The 25,485-nt window shown below is 30.8% G+C and overlaps 1 protein-coding gene across 5 annotated transcripts in view; it reads left to right on the forward strand.

The window, feature by feature from the left end:
* LOC148278673 (uncharacterized) overlaps positions 1–23,111 on the forward strand; it is a 43,192-nt gene extending 20,081 nt beyond the window's left edge. For 2 of the 5 annotated variants that reach the window (XM_088231039.1, XM_088231038.1), the window contains exons 3-6: positions 7,605–7,713; positions 9,260–9,511; positions 20,424–20,521; positions 22,942–23,111. In XM_088231039.1, the coding sequence (XP_088087165.1) occupies positions 7,608–7,713; positions 9,260–9,511; positions 20,424–20,521; positions 22,942–23,034 (549 nt within the window). In that variant the 5' untranslated portion in view covers positions 7,605–7,607 and the 3' untranslated portion in view covers positions 23,035–23,111. Of the gene's footprint in view, positions 1–4,381; positions 4,456–7,604; positions 7,714–9,259; positions 9,512–20,423; positions 20,522–22,941 lie in introns of those variants that run through there. The other 3 variants (XM_088231040.1, XR_015823120.1, XR_015823121.1) reach the window with 3 other exon arrangements.
* The last annotated feature ends 2,374 nt before the right edge of the window (positions 23,112–25,485 follow it).

Here is a 25,485-nt window from a genome sequence, read left to right on the forward strand (position 1 = left end):
ACACATTTATACATGGAAAATTATTATTAAAAAATTAGAAAGACTCAATGGTTTATAGTAGACTTTGTGGGAGTGGAAGCGGGAGAGGGGTGATTATAATTCAATTTGATTCAGTGATCGTTTGAAAGAAGACAACTTGTTATCAAAGAAATCAAGACTGGTATGTTTGTTGGCAGACCTAAGAATTCTGGGCTTAGGGTAATGTAAACCATAGTTAGTTCTATGGTTATATGTATGAAAGAGTAAGTTTTGTCTGAGGTTTCTAGTTGGGATATTTAATTTTATTGAGCTCAGTAGTTCAGGCGCATCAAAGAGTGAGTTGAGAATTTTAAATGGGACTATAAGGTCGGATTTATTTCGACGGTCTTGAAGAGAAGATATATTCAAGGTAGTTTCTAACTCATTATACGTAAATAGGCCTCTGGATAAGCCCAACCTCCAGCTTATCTTTCTCAAAAATCGATGTTGAACTGATTCAATATTCTTGATGTGAACATCATAATATGGAGACCAGATAACAGAGGAATACTCTAGGTGCGGGCGAACTAGGGAACAGAAGAGAGTTTTAAGGCTATTGATATTTTTGAAGTCAGCTGTGCTTTTGTTAATAAATCCAAAAAGTTTTAAGGATTTATTGATAACATGTTCAATATGAATTGCAAAAGAAAGTTTAGTGTCAAGTATAATACCTAAATCTCGTATACTAGACACAGATGATAATATTTCATCGTTCAGTGAGTAGTCGTATATGATTGGATTGTTCAGACGAAAATATCTCATAACCTTGCACTTATTTAAGTTGAGATGTAGATTTTTGGATAAGCACCAGGTGCTAAAAGACAATAAATCAGATTGTAATAGTGAACAATTGGAAGGGCTGTCAATCTGTTTGAGAATTTTAGTATCATCAGCAAACAGCTAAATTGACGAAGTAAGAAAAGTATTTTTTATATCATTGATGAACAGATTGAATAGCAAAGGAGCAAGGTTAGCACCCTGTGGTACACCTGAAGATACATTAATACTGTTTGAGATGGAATACAAATCATACAAATACATGAAGATGGACATGTCAAAATTCAAAATAATCGGCGCGCGTCCATGAGAAGATGTATGAATGCAGAGAAAGCGGGGTATGTATGCGAAAACAGAGTGATATGCCGTTTTATCATCTCTGGCAACCCCGGGAACACGCCTGATGGCGGCTCGCCTACAGAGAAACTGCGTGATGGTTTATTTATATATTTATTTTTTTATTAGTGTATACACGGCACAAATGCATTTTATAAACATAATCATAAATACAATTTACATACCGTGTTCTATTACAAAATTATGAAATAATATAATAACAATATAACCATACATATTACACAGTTGTTTTATAAATGTTCTATATAATAACTTCGGGATTTCAATACTTAACATACTAAGTTAGAAAAATATTTAAAAAAAAGATAACGCGGTATATTCGAAATAGCAAAAATCATAAATCATTGATTTGTTGGTATTGTTGCAATGTATATTGAATGCCCTAGGAATAATACTAACTGTATCCTGATAAGAGCTCAAGGGTTCTCAACCGTTTTAATATAACTTTTTTTTTTAATATATAAAAATTTAAATTTGAAAAACTAAAAAATTAAAAAACAAAAATCTAATCGTGCGTTTATAAATATATTTGACATGTATTTATTTATACACTTTTTTTCTTTTTTTTATAAATAAACATAAATACTTTAACATCAGTCAAAATCCTAAACTATTTCTTTAATAGCAAGTTTCAACTTCCTTTGGCTAATGTGAAAAATGTCAATACAACTGATCTGGTTCCCTAGACTGTGCAATCTTGAAATAGGTGAATTCATAGCATAATCAATAGCAGCAATATCTATATGAAATGGGACATTATGTCTAGTAGTCCTAACAGGTATTCGGAGTTGAATCATGTTTGGCAAGTCAAGAGAGTCCAACATGCCATTTATTATCTTAAAGAGAAACATTAAATCACTCAGTTTCCGTCTTCTGGATAAACTTTCCAAATCAATTGTGTTCATTAAAAAGTCATTGTTTAAAGATTCAATAGGAATAGGTAGCTTGTAGTTGATAAAACGTAAAAATTTTATCTGCACTCTCTCAAGTTTTAACGAATGAACTCCGTAAAATGAGCTCCAGATACTTGAATTGTATTCAAGTATACTCCTGACAAGTGATACATACAACGTTTTGAAAGATAAAATTGATTTGAAATCTTTGACTGTTCTTAAAATATAACCTAACGATTTCATTGATCTATTATTAATTTCATTAATATGAGGTATAAATCTCAGTTTATGATCAAATACGATACCTAGATCCTTGATTTCAGATACCTTTAGTCAGACAAAATAAAATATTAAAATTGGACAACATAGAAATCTTAGAAATTAAAAAAGCGATTCATAATAAGAAAACAATAATTAATAACCAAATAAACAATATTTCTTTAAGTCCTCTCCTGGCTTACTTCGAAAATAATAATATCTGATTACCACCCGTGTAAGAAAAAAAACACTTGATTTATTGGGTCCACGTGTAGTATTTAGTGAACATGATAGAAATAAAATAAAAAGGAATCAATTCATTAGTTACGTAAACCTTGACAAAGAAGCTTGTTTGCTTTGAAACCAGTCGGTGAAAAATAAAAATTAGTGGTTAAAAACAAAGTTGTATAATAAATTATTTTATGGTCTTTTTTTTACTTTTTTCTCGTTCATAGGGAGAATTTCGAAATAACAGTCATGTTAGATATTTACATATAAATAAAAAGTAGGATATTGACTAAGTTAGTAACATCGGTTATCCGTGCATAGTTATTTGCTTCCCCGATATTTGTGCGGTGCACGAATGTCGTTCATTTGCACGCTACTGTCACCCTCACCTCACTATGGTACCGTCTACCGCTGGCTGCATAGTCACCCGCGGACTTATTGCAAACTACAAGATAGCAGTGGTTTGTGATACTTTAAATACAAAATAAATAGAAAAACAGGCAACGGTAGATCAGGCTTTCTTTAAAATGCACGTATAGACAATTCAAATGTAATTAATTTGCAATCGAGATACGCTGCATTTCGTCCACAATCGGGTGTGTATTAGGCAGCTTGGTAACTAGGATCACAAGCGCCCCTGGCAAGATTTAATTTTCCGCCCCCAATACTTATTTTATTATGTATTTTATTTAACTCTTTATATACACGTACAGTTTATATACATATAAGAGTGGGTATATTGCCGCAAGGCAATTTCTTCCTACCTACCCAAACCGTTCAGTTTGAGAAAATTACAAGTACATGGACTTATTGAATCTTACAATTTTTTCCAAAAATTAAAAACAAAGATTAACAAAATAAAAATATATAAAAATTAACACTAAACTATGAAGAGAGGTAAGTGGATGGGAAGGAAAAAAGAAGGATAAATGAACAATTTAAATATTTAGATAGTGACATTTCAATCTTGACTTAAATGTAAATTAAAAAGGGGCGTCTCTAACATATATTGAATATATTGAACAGCAAAAGATATCAATAGAGCTAAATTGATTAATTAACCATATTAGAAAATGGGATATAAGTTGTAAAAGAACTCGGACCTACATAATACATATTGTGAGTCGACAACACTATCACGGGACACTGTCATCATTATTTCCTCATCCGAACCGAGTGCTGTATAGGGCACTGCATTAATACACTAATTGCAGTGTTCAAACCTTATTTAATTAATATTTTATGTCAACCTTGTCGATAATCTAGCTCAAGAACTTTCCGGTGGTTGCTCACTATTCGAACGGCACAAGGCGGTTTTTTTTTTTAAATTAGTTTTTAAAATTGCATTATCTGCACTGTCGGCGATTGTCTTGTAGTTCTCGCGACGAATTGGCAAAGTTAAAATGTGGATAGGCAACTAATAATGGTGACTCTAGGCCAAGGTTTGAAGGCTAACGTGAATGGGTTGTTTTAATTAAAACTGATTCGAATACCGATGGAAACTTTTCTAGTTAAAATGTCAGTCCTTTTGTGAATACTTTTACTTTACATAGTTAACAGTTTGTTAAAACAAAATAGTTAACTTTCAACAAAGAAAGTCGTGGTATGGGATATGACAGCATATAATATCTTTGATGGGCGGACATAAAAGTATAACAGCATTTTTGTTCATTTTGTGATTTATATGCGAAAATGTTCCTTGTACATGTCTGCATCAATGGTATTAACAGTACACTTCTATGACTACTCAAAACATAAGTAAACAACTTTGTGTTTAAATTAGTAATGTATCCAAAATAAAACAAGTTTATTGGATTATAATTCTACTTTAATTTTTTATTAAATACTAGCTGACCCGACTGACGTTGTCCTGCCCGAACGCCGGCGTCGGCATGCCTTGGAAAAAGACTTTTCATTGATAAGTAGGTACCTAGATACTTGTTTGTAGTTAAATTCCATAACTAAAAAATTTCAATATTAAAAAAATATTGAATTGAAGTAGGTACTTGTTTATAGTTGAATTCCAAAACATAAAATAAATATTTTTTCAAATATGGCATTCTTTTTGCAAACGTCAAAGTCCGGTCTTCTCACCAACATAGGGGTGTACTTATATAGGAATACGATTTAAATGAATGTTTTGAATTTAATATTATTCTAGTATTACCAAAAATCCAATAAAAATAAATAAATGGGTAAAAATTAAAAGAAATTTAAGGAAAGAATAATGCAAAATGTAATTTAAGGATGCAAAAGAATTATGCAAAAAATACACAAAATGAGATCCACAAAAAACAAACGCTGTTTGTAAACATTCAAAAACAAACTTTTTTTATACACAAAAAAAAACAACATCTTTCCATTTTTTTGCAAATGCATTCTCATCGAATTCAACCCTAATAGATCGATGAATAAAACATTTATGCTCCTAATTTATTGTTTACATATTCGATTGAAGATTTTAATATCTACGAGCACGCGCGGTGCAAAGACCTATATTTCTCTGAAAACCGCACGTAAATCGGTTAAGCCGTTTAGGAGCAGTACGGTGACATCACACGTACAGAGAAATTATATGTATATAAAGATACAAAGGGTATATTGTGACGCATTTCGTCTTTTTAGGACATTTTTAAACAAACTAACTTAAATATTTACAAAGTTTCCTTATATACTAAAAATATTTGCTATTTTATGTTTGTGGATTTCTATACAAGCCAAAATAAGTAGAGTAATTAAAATTCAATTATGGTATACTGAGTATATTAGAGGAACATTTTGGTTATGTTGGGGAAAAACCTTCCATTATTTAAAAATATTTGAAAGGGTATGATATGGTATGAAAATTAATATTATAATTATAAAAATATTTATTTCATTTATACAGGTTTATTTTGAAAATTATTGTTGAAACTCTACATTGGTGTTTTACACAGGTTTCATTAATGTTTAATGACAACTAAGGTAAAAATACATTCAGATTGTATAAAATTATTTCATTTTAATTTAATTGATTGGGAACATGACCAGTTTTTATATATTTAGTACGTATATAATAAAAAAATTATTATACTCGTACATTATATGAAATAACAAATTTACAATTACAAGATTACAATTATAAATAATTCAGTTTTTATTTTCTGAAAATATTAAGTAAAGGTGAATTAACTAGGTTTAACTGTTCATTTATAAGTATATTAGCTGGGTTATTGTCATTTTTTATTATTTCTAGCTGTTCTAACAGATTGAGTCTATAGCCTTTATTTTCTATGTGTCATGGTTCAGGTTTAAATTTGTTTGTCAAATTATGTTTGTTATTAATGAGGTGTTTTGCAAATTGGGATTTTTCAGGCTTTTGTTTAATGAACGCACTTTTATGTTCTTTGAATCTTATATTAAAAATCTGTCTGATTGACTAATATAAATGGAATTTTAATTACTCTACTAATTTTGGCTTGTATAAAAATCCACAAACATAAAATAGCAATTATTTTTAGTATATAAGGAAACTTTGTAAATATATAAGTTAGTTTGTTTGAAAATGTCCTAACAAGACGAAACGCGTCACAATATACCCTTTGTATATTTTATAAAAAATAAAGTAGAATTATAATCCAATAAACTTGTTTTATTTTGGATACATTACCAATTTAAATATGGAATTCTACCAATTGTCTGCATACACAATAAATAACTTTGTGTTTAACGAACTTTGGTTTTAATAAAATAAGTATGCACATTTGTGTCATTATTTTAGTGGCAAAAATACGAGTAGTACAAGATGGTCTCAGTCAGTAATACAAGTAGACATATTTCTATCATTCATTGAGTGATACAAATAGTATTAGTTAGTTCTAGTAGTATAAGTAGACTCATTTCTGTCCCATCTTTAATGGTTCAAGTAGTATATCTGGAATATTTCTGTTATTTGTACAAATTACTTGAATTATTTTGCAAAATATTAATTCTGTAGCTATATATGTAATTGGGTTTATAATTACGTTTTTATACTGTCCTAAAAAGTTGTACTTTAGAATTTATACGATTATGTCCGCCCATCAAAGATATATGTAGTACCTATATGTCATATGTAGTTAGTATTCGACCTCTTTTATCTTACGCCAACTAAAGAAATGTTCGGTAGTCAGATGGCAGAAGAGACTAATGATCAGAAGAGCTGAAATAAGACTCAATTTAAATTGAAATTTTAATAATTATAACTCTTGACAACTAAAAAACTGAAAAAATTGCAGATGGTTCCTTGTGCCATCTGACCACCTTGTTTAAAAAAATAACAATTTAACTCAACATTTTAAACTAGAATCTTTAAAATGTATCCATAAATAAGTCACTTATGTAATTGTGGACAAAGAACTAAAACTTTAAAAAACTGAAAACAGACACAGACGAGAATATCAGAACAGTACTTATTGTTTATTTATTTACTTAAAGACAGCTTGTTTGGTCAGCTCAATACCTTTCAGGGGTACACGGATAACAGAGGTAATTGGAGTTTAGTGGACTGGATGGAAATTGTTACTCACTTTTAAAGTTCTTCCGATTGTTTCTTGGCACGGATACTGGTATCGTGTAGATGATGATGACCTGTATTATTTAGGCTGTTTATATAACACTTAACTTCACTTTGTACGAAATATGGCGACGCAGAATATGATAAAGATTCATCAGAGACAACTTTTCACATGTGACTTGCTTACAGGACGGTAGAAGCACAAGAATTTTAAAATAGGAAGGATTTGGGAAGGAACAGGATATTTACTGTCTTAAATGAGTCGCCAGTATAAAAAATGCAAAATCGGTACCTAACACAGCTTATTACACATTATTTGATACTTAAGTCCCAACTCCGTTTATGAGTTTTTGAAAGAACTGGTTGAACCCTTTCAAACCAAAATGTTGTCGTCCAGTACCAGGCATAATATTTTACTCTAGATTTTATTACGTACATAAAATAACGCGGATGTCTCTTCTGATTGAGAGTAGTTAATTAGTGTGTTTATGTATAATAATAATAATTTGATATAATAAAAATATTTCTAAACTCTTTAGGTGATGTGGAACGACGAAGAACGCGCGGCGTTCCTTAGGAGAGCCAACAAAGATTTCTTCTGGACGTCAACCTACACTGACCACTATTGCAAGGATATTCTAAATGCGGGTTAGTTTGTTCACCATTACAAGATATGTATAGATACCATTTTTTTTATTTTATTTTTTTTATTAATAAATTTCATAAAAGGTACATTTAAAAAAAAATTATATACATATCTACTTTTACACATCTAGTAAATGTTATCACTGTAACTCTCCAAAAAAAGAAACTAGCTCTTGTGCTTGGAGAGTGGCTTACACTGTTGTTGTTGTTTATTCATAAGAGTTTATATAATTTTAAATACGAGTACATAAGAAAAAAAATACAAACATGGGAAATAAAAAGAAAAAACATAAAACAATAACACATTCATACTAATTAAAATTTAGTGTAGTTTTTACACGTGTTCAAAAAATTTCTTTAGATTTACTTTAAATTTATTTGTTGATATATTATTTTTAATAGTTTTTAGTTCATTGGGAAGATTATTATAATTTTTTACACCTTTGAAGACAAATCTATTTTGACCATGACTTGTGTAGAATTTAGGAATTTGAATATTATATTCGTATTATTTACATAAGTAAATATGTATCAATAATATATACGTAAAGTATGTACAGCGTATCATCGTCATCGTCATCGTCAACATCGTCATAAACACAATTTTAGTAAAAAAATGTACAGTTAATTATTTTATTACAAATTAACGTGACTTTATTTGAATTAATTTCCAATACACTTCTCTTTTGTTATTTTCAGTCATTTCTAATTGTTTTTCATGCTCAATTTTCGTCTTTTTTATAAACAGATTTATTTATTTATTATTTTTTTTGTTTGTTTATAATAAACAGTAGAGGTAAAATAGAGTATTTAAAAAATAAATGATAATTACATAGCAATGAAATACATATTAACAATAAAAATAGTAAACAAAAAATCCCACAATGGCATGGCCTATTTGTGGGTAAACAAGAAATGAATGAATGAATTTTTGCTCCTATAATAAATAAACAGGTATAATATTTTTGTGTCATATAAGAAAAAGAAAAGAAATTATTGTACAAAAGATTATGAGGTAATTTTTTATTTTATAATAATTAAAAAGAAAATAAAAAAAAACATAAAAATATTCCTTAAAGGGCAACAAAATAAATCATAGAAAAAAAAGAGTTGGTTTTTTTAGTTTGAATCCTGGATAGTGCGTGTTTTTTAAGAGAAGGAAAATTTTGAAAGTTTGGGATCAATGAAATATTATCAGTAAAAAAAGAATTTAAAAAATTTGGCCAATAAAATATGCATGTCTGTGTGCTAGCCTCGTTTTACAATGTGGTATTTCTAACACACGATTCCTTCTTTGGATTGATAGTAAAAATACTGCATCAGATACTGGATTTGATCCTTAAAATTTTAAAATGGAATATTAATTTAATAGTTTTTTTTTCATTGAAATATTCCATTATATTCTTAGAAAATCATTAACTTAAATGTATCAAATTGTTTCATTAAATAAAAAAATCATTTAATAAAACGGATCACAAAGATTCGCTGTAATTTTTAAACCATTATCATTAGGTTCGCTTAAGAAAATCATTTTATATTAACTCTACAGTGCTGTGCAAGCCTAGAGGCCGAAAATCTACAAAATGCGTCAAGAAAAACAAACCCGTGTCCAAAGTGGAACCAAAAAAACATGCCGAACCTCAAGATAGGGACTCTGATAAGAAAAAAGAAGAAGAGGAAGCAGAGGCACTTAAAGCCCCCAAGGCTAATGAAGAAAATGAACTTATGAAAGCCATGAGAGGAGTATTTGAACGGGACCCCAGCAGACTCGTCAGGCAGCCATTGGACACGCACAAAAGAAGTAAGTAATTTTACGTCATTTACGTTGTATTACTAATCATTTATTTAATCACAGACAATAGTGCATTGAGCACTACATAGGTACTTAAATTTAAGCGTGTCTAGATCATTTTTGTTGCACGTAAGGTAATGCGATAAGTCTTCAAGGCCGCTTACGCGTAGACAATACAATATTGTTTTGTCCCAGAACTCCACCATTCTACATGTGTAAACGGTAATTTGTAGGACAAAACATTGTCCCGAGACGTCACCACCGAGATAGACGGGCAGAAACAATGATTACCAAAAAAAATCTTTCTAAAATGGCGGCAGAAAACAATCCTTTTTTATCTAGTTCGTCCCAATACATTTTGGTATATAATTAATAAAAATATTTTTCGTGAATTCGTCCGTAACAAGCACCGTCGTGTATTCATTTTCGCAGCCCTCACGTGTGAACTGCGGTTGAATTGTCGTATTGTCCTAAGGTTCTGTCCTGCTCGGTCGAGGCTGCTCACGGAGCTGGGACAAGACACTATTGTCATATCTATTCTATTGTCTACATGTAAACGGCACTTTACGGTACCAGTCAAGGGACAGTAAAATCTTGCATTGAAGGGATCCAAAAACTCAACTTCCACACGCTGCTGTTGTAGAGTCTAGCAGCTCAATCACAATGGCCGCACTTTACCGACCCGATAAAAAATATTCTTATGGTTCAAGTGTTGGCTAAGGACTTTTAATCGATGTGATAAACATCTGTTATTGGCGCACCTTGAGAACTCTCTGACATCTGCGCAACAAGAAAACTTAATTAAATTAGTGCTTTAGAATACAAACTAAAGTATCTTAAGAATCTTAACTTGGGATTATTATAATTCAACCGATGATAAGTGAGTTGTGAAATATGTCCGGTTTGCTTACCGTAAACGGACCATTCGGCTGAATTGACAAAGAATAAGCGAAACAGAACGTCTGACGTCATACACGGAGTTATTTCAGGTATACAAAAACTTAAAAAATCATAGCGCTGATAATACAGTGTAAAAAATTAAAAAAATATTATTTTGGCTTAGTTTTTTTATTTTTTATTTAATAGCATAATTATACATTTTTACAATTTAAAAAAAAAATTCCCTTGTTATATTTTTTACTAAAACTAAAATACCACCAAGCCACTTTTTGTAGCTTGTTAGTGAAGATTTTATAGTCAAATTAACAAATAAAACAAATCCATTGAACTTCCTCATTAGGATATTCCTAAAAGAAATTCCACTGCCATGAAGTATATCAATATCTGTAGCCCAATTACAAATAACTATCAACGTGCTAATAAACGACGTGATAACAATTTCTCACCATGGTTGTTTATCGTATTCGCGATCACAAAGGAACATCCATGAACACCTAATATTGAATGTCCAAATATTTACGTTTCGCGACGTATAATCCCTCTGCACAATCACATATTTGAATTTAACCGGTGTAAATATGGAAAATATTCCAAAACTGCTATTTATATTTATTATTTATCATGCTATTTATTGCATTTATTCGGCGGTTGGCAAGCCAAATGTCAAGAAAAGCAGTCGCCATAGTAATTGTTATATTATTGTAATGTTTTGTATCAGATACTACTTACTATTTTGCAAATGCAATATATTGTATTATTTTTTATAGTAAACGCCGATTTTTCGCCAGTGAACTGTATTTATTTACAAGGAAAACAAACCGACACGAGCGTTGACGTAGAGATTACACACGCGTTGACTTGTGACTGCGATAACTTAAGCATGTTTATTATTGTTCACTGTGATCGCTCAAATGCTTAGTATGTTTTTAAGCACGTCGATAGTTATTTGTAATTGAGCTACTGAGGCGATACGGTTGAATAACAAGATTGCTCTACCTACCGGCATAGCTATTGGCAGGTTGGTTCCGCATCGCGGTAGGTAAAACAACCTGTGTTGCCTTTATCAAAGACAAATACACCTAATTCATTCAGAATATCCGAATTATGTATGCGGCCACCAATCAGTTGGAAAATGTGAACACCCAATTTAGGCAGTGGCTATATTAAGCCTTTGTTCCCCGTGGCATGTGACATTTTGCAAGGGGGTGGGTAGGCGGCGTCTATGTCCCCTTGGCCGGATGGGGTACCTACCTACCCCAGACACGTAAAGGTCACCAGAGATAATTCCGTCGTTATTCCTTTGTTTGCCGATTTGAGCGTTTATGACTATCGATCAGGTGTCTCTAGTTGGATTGAAACATCGCCTGACAAATGTCGATGCATCAAATGAGTCATGCTCGTATATTAGGTGCTTATCTATGAAAATGCCGCTTAATATAGAAACATACAGTTTTTTTTTGTAAGAAAATTATATACTGAATTCATCGAAAATTGTCTATCTATAATCTTGCTATTTTAATTCAAATTCATTTTTCATCATCGTCATTTCCTTTCCGCACCCAATGGTGCATATGGCACTGCATTGGTACACCAATTGCAGTGGATCTTGATAATTTTTGTTACGTGAAGGTAAGATGATCAGTCTGACTCTTATTTTCTTTATTTATTTAACAATTTATATACATATAAGGGCGGGCATATTTCCATTCAAAATTTTCAGGCGTTGCCTAGTATGTAGGTGAAATAATTCAATTAGACGAATCTCACCCGCATAAATAAAGGTTTCAGCTCTTTAACTTCACAAACATCAACAGATGAAAGAATTCAAAGAATATGGTTGTTAAAATATGAGCAGAATGGTGAACGTTACACAGTGTGTAAAGTGGCCACTTAAACCAGCCAATGACAGGTCATAAGCCCTGTAGATGCCTAGACTTCTATATTACCTTTTCTGAAATGTTCTTCATCTCTGTTGTAATAAGTTAAAATATTTGTATGTAAGATATTTCTTTTTAAACTAATACGGTGCTGAACGCATGCTACCTATGTTTGGTGCTTACCTATGAAATAGAAATTCTTACATACTGGCCAATTCGAAAGTTGCTTACTTTCGTTTGGACATGAATTCCAAATCAAGGACTTTTGTGAACAGAAAATGCATCAATCAACTACAAACAATTAAATAAGAATATATTCATTCGTGTTGGAGAGGGTTCAGAAAAAAATATCTAAAGGAGTATGATAGTAAGCCGTGGCTCTATCTCACCGCATTCATTTTAGACATGTTTAGGACTCCAACAGTTTGCAACTTCGAGGTTATACTTAAACCCAACCTTATGAGAGGTACCATCGAGAACTCAGCCGTTTTAGAAAGCATCAATTTTTATGTTCCTGGTGGATATCTCCGACAGCGTCAGCACAGGCTGTTTTACCTCCTGGCTTCCAGAACCAGCCTGCCTCTGGTTATGTCAATTGGAAGCACTGTCGGATTAAGCTGAACATGATTGCTTTGGAGACCAACGTCTTTCACATTAGTGAAACTTGTTGACTTAAAGATTACATATTGATGTTTTTTGTTGATATTTCTTGATAAAACTCCATCGTTAATGATTATGATAAAATTATAAATAAACTTATCAATGAAACTTCTTGGTTTAGTTTTACTTTTTATTATTTTTTAACTTCCCTGTCAAAAATCAAGTATTGTGCTAACTTTATCTGTTAAAATGTATATTTCCCACTCTGTAGTATTTCGCCGTGTGTTCTTTTTCTACCTTTTAAATAATAAAAACTTAATCCCAATTTCGGTCCAAAAACTCCAAAAAATTAACTGTTTAGCAAACTAGTTGTAAATATTTATGTTTCTGTCCCCTGTTAAAATAATTATTTGATCTTATCTCCAAAATATGTTGAGAATAGTATAAAAACGGTAAACGTTGTAAACAATTCACCAGTCTTGAAGATGCCTACTTAGGCGAAAGCGCTCGTTGGTCAAAATAATAAAAAGTCAAACTCAACCAAGAAGTTTCATTGTTAAATTTATTTATAATTTTATCATAATCATAAAAGATTACACACGCATCGACTTATGACTGCGAAACTTAAGCATGTTCATAATTGTTCATTGTGATCGCTCAAATGCTTAGTATGTTTTTAAGCACGTTGATTGGGCTACTGGTTTGATATGTTGTCCAAGTATAACGCCTTAAATGTGTTGTTATTTCGGTCAAATAAATTCATTTGAATTTCAATTTGAAAAAAGATTATAAAATTCTAACGTAAAATTGGTCGAATCTTAAAACGATAATTGTTCCGTATTTTTTGTTTTTTTTATTCATTTATTTTCTATACATTTATTACAGCAATTTACAAGTAAATATTTATTCAACAAATTAATTAAGTAGTAAAAGTAAACATATAGATTTTTTATTTTTGCTGTTGGTTCATCTAAACTGCCTAACTAGGGATAGCTTCCCCGTTCTAAGGCAGTACATTATGTATTTTATAATGGTATTAAAAAGTAATTACAGTTCTATCATTATGTGTGCTTTTTCAGTTTTAAAAGTAAACAATAAATATCCAGAGAAAACATAAATAATACCAAAATCTCTATTTTACTAGAATACGCAGAAATAAAATTCTACCATTTACACTGTGAAAATCGTTTTTCTTGATTTCACTAATGCAGCTGGCTACAAGTGTAAAATAATATTTTAGAATTAAAACAGATTTATTACTGTTGAAATTTCGTCTGTTGAGAATATTCATTAAGTGTCATGTTTTATTATATCACCCATTCTGAGAACTTAGATTTCATGATGTTGATTGCCAAATATGTTTTTTTTAACTGATTTAAAATAAAACCTCTACAATTAATTGTGTAAAAACATGTGGCGCAAAGCTTAGCACGTCACAACAGCGTCACTTAACTTGTAACTATGATGATGACGATGGTGTTCAGGTGTTATTAGGTGAAATAATTCATCCAGACGAATCTCACTTACATCAATAAAATTTTCACTTCTTTTATTCAACAAAAATCAAGTGATGGAAGAAAAGTGGCCACTAAAACTTTTTACTGCCAGCGTTTTGAATCTATAAGTTTGGGTATTAAAATGTGGAATACAAAAACCATAAATAAAGACGCAAATGACAGTGACAAAATCCTATAATCTTTATAATTTAATGTTAAACGTATATGGTATTGTTAAACTTATATGTTATTATTATTAATATTTAAAGCATTAACTTTGTGGTCAAACATTTTACCAAATGTTATAAAATATTTGTATATGACCACTTACCGACTTTTTCATGTCTACCGGTTCAGGACACTAATTAAACCAAAACGCAAAACCCACTTCACCATAATTGTTGCACAAAAAAAAAAACTAACACGATATGCATTTTTATAAGCAAATGCACTGATTAGGACAAACGCGCACTGATTAGATTATGAAAATATTGTATATTGTTTGATAAATTGTTGAAAAAAGGGGAGGGGCGTAAGTTCAATAGTTTTAGGGTGACCATTACAATGGAATATCGTATAACAGGCTATATTAAACGGTTGTTAAATTAGTGATCAAAGGAACATTATTTTTTAAACCTTTCCTAATGTGAAATATTTTCACAGAGACAGGTACGTCTCGAAACCGATACACATAAAAAAAATGGTAAATGGTTGCATACAATTTTTTTATATGTTATTCCTATTTATATATCATGTAGGTGCATATAACATGTATGTGTATCTTCAGTTTGAACCAACGTACGCGTATTGTCATACCCACCTTGTTTATTGTTGACAATACATCGTTTGCACAGCATTTTGACCGTATGGGACTCGTTGCACATTATTAATTCAATTAATTTTTAAAAGAAAATTCTTTATTCAGAATAAAGTTTCGAAATTCACCGTGCTTTTTACCAACATATTTAAAACATCATAACATTACTTAAGAAAAATATTTTTAAAAAGGTTTCGAAAGTAGGCATAAACTATTTTTTTTATTTTCTTAAATAGTCAAACTTCTCTTTTCAAGTTCTCCCCTATACCCTTTTCAATATGAATACACTTTTTAAATTACATTTTTTTACTTACGCACTCACACACACGCATACACATCTCACACACGTGAGTAAAACGTCGCACATATACAATTTTATGGGGTCTTTTCTTATATTGCCGCCCAAGATTTCATAAGTTGTCGTCATTGAGTTTTGCTGATATTTAAAATTAAAGCCCCGTAGGGTCAAAATACACTAAACATTGAAGAACATGACTACCGGAAATCTATCGCAACACACAACAATTCTGTAATTGATTAGTCAATTCTAAAGAACTAGTGACGTAGTTTCAAAGTAATTAAAAACCATTCTTATTCTTTATTTTTTATTGTTTCGAGAAACTTCGTCGTTAAAAGAAATGCTCTAATTTTTACAGTGTGTTAAAAAACATTTTTTATATCCAATTTCTCGTAGCACTGAACTTCCCCATTCTTCGAAATGTGCTATCAAGCTTGCTATGTTAAAACAAAAAATGCAATTGCGATCGAATTCACCCTAAAAAATAACACAAAAAAGAAAAACAAACTAAATAATTTCGGCCAAAGGTCCTTAAAAATATTTTCTTTTCCCAATTTAATAAATTTACTTGAATCTTTTTCATGAGGATTGTTATTAATACATTTTCTATAAATGTTATATCATACTGTATTTTATGTTTCTAATATTATGTTGTCTTATTATTGTGGATCGTATTAACCTCAGAGTAATAATGCGTAACCTAGAGAGAAGCCCTAACACGTTGTTTCATAGAACGCAAGCGATATTGGTCTGTTGGCTAGCAACCAATTGTTGGCCATTTTGTTTTATTTGACAACATAAACATAACGGTTCGATCGGATGCTTTTGTAGCTGTGCTTGGCTTTGTTTGTAAATAACCTGGATATTTACGTTATAATAAATAAAAATCGACTATGGTAAATTGCAGTATGTTTGGTTGCAGCAGTAGGAGCGTCAAAGGTGTTAAAGAAGTCAGTTTTTACAGGTAATTGATTCCGAATATTTTCCCATGATTTACATTGATTTTTGGAATTTATTGTCCCGACACATGTATTATGTTGCTCAAAAACTTTCCTTATATAAATATATATACTTCAGATACAATTTTTTCTCAATTTGGGGGATACATTTGTGAATTAAAGTATGTTTACTCTTGATAATGACAGTTGATTATGGGCAATATGTCAGAGCCGCACTAGGCATCCATATAAAGTTTGAGTTTTTATCGAGTAGAGGTCGATTAAAATTTTACTCGAAAATAGTAACGTTAACATTGAAATCGCATCTCAAATGACGTGTCAAAACTTCAGGCCGCCACGACTCACCATTTTGGAGATGTGATGGACAAACAAACAAATTTAACACAGGACTTTGGTTCAATGGAGTTGGGTTAATGTATCAATAAATATATAATAAATATATTATGAATAAAATGAATAAATAAATAAAAAAAATTACACAAATATGTATTTTCAGTTTTATAAAATAAATATAGGCGAATTATAGAAGAATAAATTGGAATAACCCTGCAATGATATATACACAGGTAGATATTTAAAAATAATTACAACGCAAATTAATATCCATTTGGCAATTCTCGACCTAAGAACGGCCCATTGTTTTGATGCGAACTGTAGCTAACTTAATACCCAATAGTCATAGAATAAAAAAAAAAAAAAAAAATATTTTTCCTTAGTAGATTGAGAAATAAATTAAATAAAGATACTGCAGAACTAATTTACAAAACAGTCATTCTTCCACATATAGATTACTGCTCAACAGTATTATTTTTAGCGAACGAAGGAAATTTAAATAAACTAGAAATTTTACAAAATAAAGCGATGAGAATAGTTCTTAAGAAAAATAAATATAGCAATGTAAAAAAAATGAGATATGAACTAAAATGGTTATCTGTAAGAAGGAGACTTAAATTTAATATGTTGATATTTATACATAAATTTTTTCACGATAAATTACCAAAATATTTTAAGGATAAAGTTGTCTTAAACAAAAATTGTCATGAATATGCTACTAGACAAAAGGATAAAATAAGACTACCATTATTGAAAAGAGCTGAGTCGCAAAATTGTTTGATGTATAAGGGTTTAAAAATGTATGATGAGATGCCTGAATGTATGAAGAATGAAAAGTGTCTGAAAGAATTTAAAAATAAATGTATAAGTTACTGTAAGGAAATGTAAATATATATAGATGATGTAAATGTACATAATAGTTTATATTAGTTTTAATATAAGCTAACTTAAGAAATAAATAAAATAAAGAATGGTTTTTCTACGTTTGGGCTCCTCTCTAGGTTACGCATTATTACTCTGAGGTATTAACTGATATTATGTATTGTCACAAAAATGTTTTCTTTTTATGTACCTTCCCAAATGAGTCTTTTTTATAACTCCTGAGAGTATAATATTTTGTTCATTATATATATAATTCCGCTGTACGTGTGATGTCACCGTACTCCTCCTAAACTGCTTAAGCGATTTACGTGCGGTTTTCAGAGAAATATAGATCTTTGCGCTGTGCGTGTTTGTAGATATTAAAATCTTCAATGTGTTAAAAAGAAGTAAGGGGCATAAATGTTTATTCATCGATCTACCAGGGTTGCATTCGAGGAGAATGCATTTGCGAAAAAATGGAAAGATGTTGTTTTTTGTGTATGAAAAAAGTTTGTTTTTTACAAACAACATTTATTTTTTGTGGATCTCAATCAGATTCAGATCTCAATCAGATTCAATCAGATCTCAATCAGATTTATTTCTTTTTATTGGATTTTTGGTAATACTAAAAGAGTTTAAATTCAATACATTTTTAAAAATCGTATTCCTACATAAGTATACCCCTTTGTTGGTAAGACGACCGAAGTTTTGAAAAAAAAATGTTTTATGTTTTGGAATTCAACCATACACAAGTACCTATCTAAATTGAATATTTTTTTTAATATTGACAATTTTTACTTTTGGAATTTAATCACAAACAAGTATCTAGGTACCTACTTATCAATGAAAAGTCTTTTACTTAGGCAAGCCGACGTTCGGGCAGGACAACTTCTGTCGGGTCAGCTAGTGTATTATATTATGTTTTATTAAGAACACTTTTTTTTTATTCCTTTTTTTCAAAAATTAGACTATTCGAGGTGTAATAAAAGCCCCCTGCATTTTGTAGCAAATTTGAAATCAACCTGTTTCATTTTTCCTCGCTGCGGCGTTCAATTATTTATTATCAACCTTCGGTGTCTCGTTCGGTCGGCGCTGTAAACAGTCAATATTTGCGCACCTATCACTATGGCAGCCCATTTGGTCCGAGATTTATTGCGGCTTGTTAATGTTACTGGTCGATTCACGGTCGCTCGCTTTCCGGCTGGAAATCTCAGTTTTACAAATATTTGATACCGTACTAATAATAACTCTAAAGCCTTTTCAACCAAAATGACTTAAACATTCTACAACGACAACATAGTAAAATATTAAAGTTGGTATATGACTTCCTTTACCTAACACCAACCAATGAACTCCTCAAAAAAATTCAACCATTTAATGTATCTGAACTTTTGTAATCAGAATCGTTAAAAATACGTAAAATGGACTTTAATTTAAAAATGGACTTTAACTTTAAATCGTGTTGTGGTTCTGTGGCTAGTGTCTCCGACCAAAGTTCCGTGGTTGGATTTCCACTTTACCCCAACTTGATTCCATTTCCTAATAGTGAGTTATTTACATTAACCCAACTCCATTGAACTAAAGTTCTGTGTTGAGTTTGTTTGTTTGTCCGTCACATCTCCGAAATGGCGAGTCGTAGCGGCCTGAAATTTTGACACGTCATTTTAGATGCGATTTCAATGTTAACGTTGCTATTTTCGAGTAAAATTTAATCGACCTCTACTCGATAAAAACTATAGGTATGGTAAATATCCAAGTTATTTACAAACAAAGCCAAACACAGCTACAAAGGCATCCGATCAAACCGTTATGTTTATGTTGTCAAATAAAACAAAATGGCCACCAATTGGTTGCTAACCAACAAACCAACTCGCTTGCGTTCTATGAAACATGGCGATAAGGCTTCTTTCTAGGTTACGCATTATTACTCTGAGCCTACCACCAACCAATGAACTCTTCAAAAAGATGAAACCATTCAATGTATCTGAACTTTTGCAATTAGAATCGTTTAAAATACGTAAAATGGACTTTAAAAAATTTATAAGGAAATATCTATAATAAAATTGGAGGATACTTATTTTTGGTACTTTTATAAAAAAGTTTTTATTTCCACGTTGAAAATCAATATTCGATTTTGGTGGGTCTTAAACGGAATATTTTCTTAAATTCCTTATAATTTCGACTAATTTATTTCTTTTGACTGGTTTTGGGGAATGCAAATATAATGGTACCTGATATTTATTATATTTTTAAAAACGTATTTCTTTCAGTGCAGCCCTGTAAGTAAGAAATTTTTACAAAAAACAGTATATATATCTGAATTTTAATCGTTTTAAGCTTTTTTTTAACTCGTGAATAAATATTTACCAATAAAAAGTTACATAATTATTTTTTTAAATTTTTCCGCATGATTTTTCTACGTTTTCATGACATAAGCAGGTATTTTGGTTTCGATTCTAAACGTCACGCCTGGGTCGAAGAACGAGTAAAATAAATACGCGTTAAGCATGACTGAGCGTTTGGGTATGAGTTAAGTGTCATCATTTTTGAAGGCTCAGGGCATGTCTATGTGTGTTAATATAGCAATGCCTTAAACCCTTTGGCCCTTTTCACGCATGCCGCGCCAATCCACCCAGCCCGGTAATTTTCCGGGTTCACCCTACAAAAGGTGACACGTTGTGTATGCGTTTGTATGACAAACGCGGTAAAATTACCGGGCCGGGTGGATTTGCGTGGCATGTGTGAAAAGGGCCTATAGAATTTGTCTTATTTTTTTTTAGTTTTGGGTTATTCGACGCCTTCAACTTATCAATGCGGATTTTCCATATACCAAGAGGATATTGGTCAACAGGGATACATCTTTATGCGAGATCACTTGGTGAGTGTAATACTTTTTTGTTTTAATTGTCCATTTAATTTGATTATTCGTCAGCAAGTACACTAGACATGGTGCAGAAATTTCAAAAATATATATAAATTTAAAAGTATAACTTGCCCACATTGAGATAATAAAACGACCTAAATACATTTAAAATACGTTTGATATTTGAGAAATAAGTTTTATATGAAAACGTAAACGATTTTGTGATAAGAATGTTTAATTTTTTTTTTTTTAATATTTAAACAATAGTCTTAAATGAACGTCCCGCTGAGTTGTATACATACAACTTGTCAGCGGGTTCTTATAAATTGCTTCGATTATTCATACTTAACCTTTATTTATAATAATTTTACTTGAAAAACGTTACATATAATAGCATACTTTATTACACTATCAAAAACTAAAAACTGTCTCTAATACAAAAATCTTTTTTCGATTAACCATAATTTGAGCATACGTCTCACTCCCGTATTTAACTCAGTATTTTAAATATTTTTTGGTAACACGTTAAATATTTTCGGTATACTGTATTGCAGTGTCCTTTCGCCATATTTATTGCAATATCTATTAACAGCTAGCCCTTCCATACTAGCAAACCTGGTGCTGTAATCATGTACCAATTTGTGTTTATACGCGGAGTGCGACGCACGTTGACAAATTAAGTTATACCAAAGTAGAGCCCTAACTAATATTTTTTTTACAGATTTATACATCAACGATATTGAAATATTGTGTCTCTGGTAGTATACATCTTTATGTAGTAGCAATTTGATCATAGAATTTTGCAAAGTTTAAATAAAATTAATATTAGTTTCACTTGATAACCCCCAGGAAGTTATGGCGTATCGTATAATTGATTCAGAGAGAGATAATTCGTAAAGTATTAAGGCTGTAGTCTGGTAAAACGCGCGCAAAATGAGGAAATCATATGATTTTGCTATTTTAAAACAAATGTGCTAGCGGTTAGGGCAGGTATGAAGGTCGAAAAACGTTAATAAGATGTTGTTATAAATTAAATATTAAACCAGAATTATCCTCATTAAAAAAATTGAAAAAACAATTCTATGAAAAAAGGTTTTAACTAAAATATTTCAATAAATATATTTTTTTAAAGTAGTAATACTTTCGGTAACGAAGGCATAATTTTACGTAGAAATAAAGAAAAAGGTCACAAAAATGTATGTGATTTAAAATGCTTGTATTTCTTTTCGAAAACAAAAAAATAAGATTTTGCTGCGGTCACTTTCATGTCAAATTTATTATCTTCAAATTATTGAAACAAATTTTAGTTCAATACTCAGTCTTCATTGAGATCCCAGATACCTAAGGTAAGTCTTAATTTGAAATGGCGTAATCTGCCGGTTTAAAAGTAATTCTATTTTAACATATTACAACAGACATGAAGAACATTTAAGAGAAGGTAATATAGAAGTCTAGGCATCTACAAGGCTTATGACCTGTCAATGGCTGGTTTAAGTGGCCACTTTACACACTGTGTAACATTCACCATTCTGCCTATATTTGAACATCTTCTTTTTTTGAACTTCTCTTAAATGTTCTTCATGTCTGTTGTAATATGTTAATATAAACAGCTCCCCAGGGAGTTGAATCCAGTTCTTGTCTACAAAAATTTGGACAAACTCAAAATATTGTTGAATTCTATTTTAGTTACATAAAACTTTTAAGTATATTTTTTACTAGAAATACATTTAAAAATTATTTGTTGTATCTAATTCATGTTTTTTTATTTTTTTTTATTACGTGATTAAAAAAAACATTCGTTCTAAAATAGCAAAATCGTATGATTTCCTAATTTTGCGCGCGTTTTACCAGACTACAGCCTCAACGGGGACATAATATTTTAATATATACATTCTATTACTTATTGTTCTTAATCGCTTACACAATTTGCTAATATGTACATCCCATTTAAAACTACAGTCTATAGTTAAATCTAAATAAACATGCTGCTCAATATTTTCACACGTGCACGGTTGCATAATATCACTATGGATACTTGCATAGTTATGTGGTACAATTGACGGTGTTGTGTGAGTTTTATAGTTTGGTGATCTTATGCGCATAAGTTTGGTTTTCTTTGAATTGATTATTATACTAAAAATTAACAATTCTAGACAACACGCAACACATCAATACTACACATGTGAATTTAAACATTTAATACCGTTTTGAACCGAACCTACATTTAAAAGTTTCAAAATGGTTCATTCTAACAGGGTTCATTCAATCTGCAGTACCCAGTAAGGTCTCAAGCATATATTTAACACAAGTTCCGAACTAAATAAATATCAGCCCTAGTTTTTGAACAATTAAACAATTAACGTCTACATGAATAACAAAGATATTAATTTACCCTCGACAACCCCGTGATGCTAATTAAATGTGTTTTTTCACAGGTGAAACCTTTGGAAAAAGAAAATTGTCACCGCCCCAAACACGCTATCCGACCACTTTTCGCTGTTCCGGTCGGGGAGAGGCTTTTACACTAAAAATACGAATTATATTATACACGAATCATACTTTAATATAATCAAATTTTCCTGAATAATAAACATTTTTCTTTTAACCGGTATTTTTATTTTCGTGAACTGTAAGCAAACAAAACATTTGATTTTGAGAGATATCGTAAATATTAAAAAAAATATATTGATTTGTAAAACATTTATGTTTGTAGGTGAAAATTCTTGATGACAGTTCATTGTTATTTATTATAGAAATATAAGACGAGTGATACTTTAATCCACTAATTTGGAATATACGGTGACCGGTTTTATCGCTTTCGCGAAATCTTCGAGACTAGTATTTTTATTTTGAAATTCAATGCAACTCATTAGTTAACACGAAAGACTTTGTTTATGATCCTTAAGACAAAAACAATATATTTGATTTAAGTTATTTGTTGACAATAATTATTTTTGATGAAATTCCATTGTAATTATGCAATTGCTTTTATTTGTATGTAATTTACGAATTAAAAATACTTGGTAAACTTCCACGTGTTTTTTCGATCAATAAGCGTTTTCGCCCTCTATTGGAAATCTCTATTGGGCATCTTCAGAATAGTCTGAAGATGCCCACTAGAGGGTGAAATCAGACCAGTCTGAATATGCCCATTAGAGGGTGAAATCAGACCAGTCTGAAGATGCCCATTAGAGGGTGAAAGCGCCAATGAGGAACTTCAGCCCTAGGGAAAATTGGATACAAAAAAAGATTTTCTTGCGTGGGGTAAAAATTAGAACATTAAATTGTAGCCTAAAGTTTCTTGAAAATGTACGGAAAAAATAAAAAATTTAATAAAAACGCACTACTTTGAATGACGTCACTGGTTCATGTGAATCAACCTATGATCTGAGAGCTATGGAAGATTTCCCGTCTGCTTGTCTCTTCTGGACCAATGGGAAGAACTGAATAAGAATAAGCGGAAATGAACCTCTGACGTTACACGCGGAGTTATTTCAAAAATACAAAACTTCAAAAAATCGTAACGCTGATAATACGATGTAAAAAAATTAAAATAAAAAAAAATTGACTTAGTTTAATAGGTTAACAAATAAAAAAATATAAAAAAACCACTGAACTTCCTCATTAGTCGAATAAACTAGTGGAAGTGTACCAAGTATTTTCTATAAGTAACTATTACATAAAAAAACAATTGAATTTAATTTACTGTCATGTAATTTTCAATTCTCTTTGCTTATCTCTGCTTTGTATAAATAAATTGAATTTCATAATAAAGATATCAGTCTCAAAGAAGAAGTAAAACAATACACCGCGATACAATAAATGTAGCTAACTTCGTGGTCAATAATCATAGATTGGTTTTTCTCCGTGGGCGACTCTATTAGATTATTACTTTGGAGTAGTCTGTCAGTAGTTAGTTAGTCTTAGACTGACAGTGATTTGTGATATCAAACTAAACAATAATGTACTAATGAGAAAGCACGAAATTAAAGATCTTGGGATTTTTTTAGACTCAAAGCTACTTTTTGAATCGCATATCAATAAAATTACCTCCAAAGCATTGAGCATGTTAGGTTTCATAATTCAAATGAGTAAACACTTTGATAATCCAAAGGCTCTTATTTCAATATATTATACATTTGTCAGAAGCCATTTGGAATACGCCTCTCAGATATGGAATCCCCAGTATGCCATATATATAAGTAGAATAGAAAATATTCAAATCAAATTTGTAAAGTACCTTAAATACAAAACCGGTATTTCTTATGTATCTACTCTCACTGCCTTCACCTTCCATGGAATCATTTCTCTACAATACCGCAGAGTGTGTGCGGACCAACTACTGCTTTACAAAATTATGACAGGAATGGTTGACTGTACAGAGCTGCTTGGTTTAATAACAATACATGTGCCAGCCAGGATTTGTAGACGGTACCACCTGTTTCATGTACCAATAAATAAAACATCGTATGTTAAAAATGCTTTTTTTTCGTAGGACTTTTTCAGTGTACAATACAAAATTTAAAAATATAGATTACACAAACATCACTCTGTCAGATTTAAAATTTACACTAAAAATGTATTATGTTACTTAGTAGACATTATAATAATAAATAAGTACATCTCCCCTCCCCTCCTTATCCTCTCTTCAAGCATTTTTGTCCTTATCCCGCCCAATTTACAGTAACTTAATGTTCTTAAAATTAATATTTTAAAAATCTTTGATTATTGAGTACATGAAAATAACATTTTTATATTTTATGTATTTATTTGATATGTAATATATTTTCTTTGCTAACTTTGTATACTACGTGGAAATCTGTTATTAGTTCTGAGTTTATACACTATCTGTTTGTTTACTAATAATATGTATGTAGAACTGTTGATTTTCCAAATAAAATTAAATAAAATTAAATGCATTTTAAGTGATATACGACTTATTTTACACCGGGACAAATTTGCACTTTCAGGAAGCAAAG

The sequence above is a fragment of the Micrasema longulum genome, unplaced genomic scaffold (genome assembly GCF_059751315.1).
Source record: "Micrasema longulum isolate JH-2025_06_02 unplaced genomic scaffold, ASM5975131v1 h1tg000843l, whole genome shotgun sequence".
In the NCBI taxonomy this organism is placed as follows: Eukaryota; Metazoa; Arthropoda; class Insecta; order Trichoptera; family Brachycentridae; genus Micrasema; species Micrasema longulum.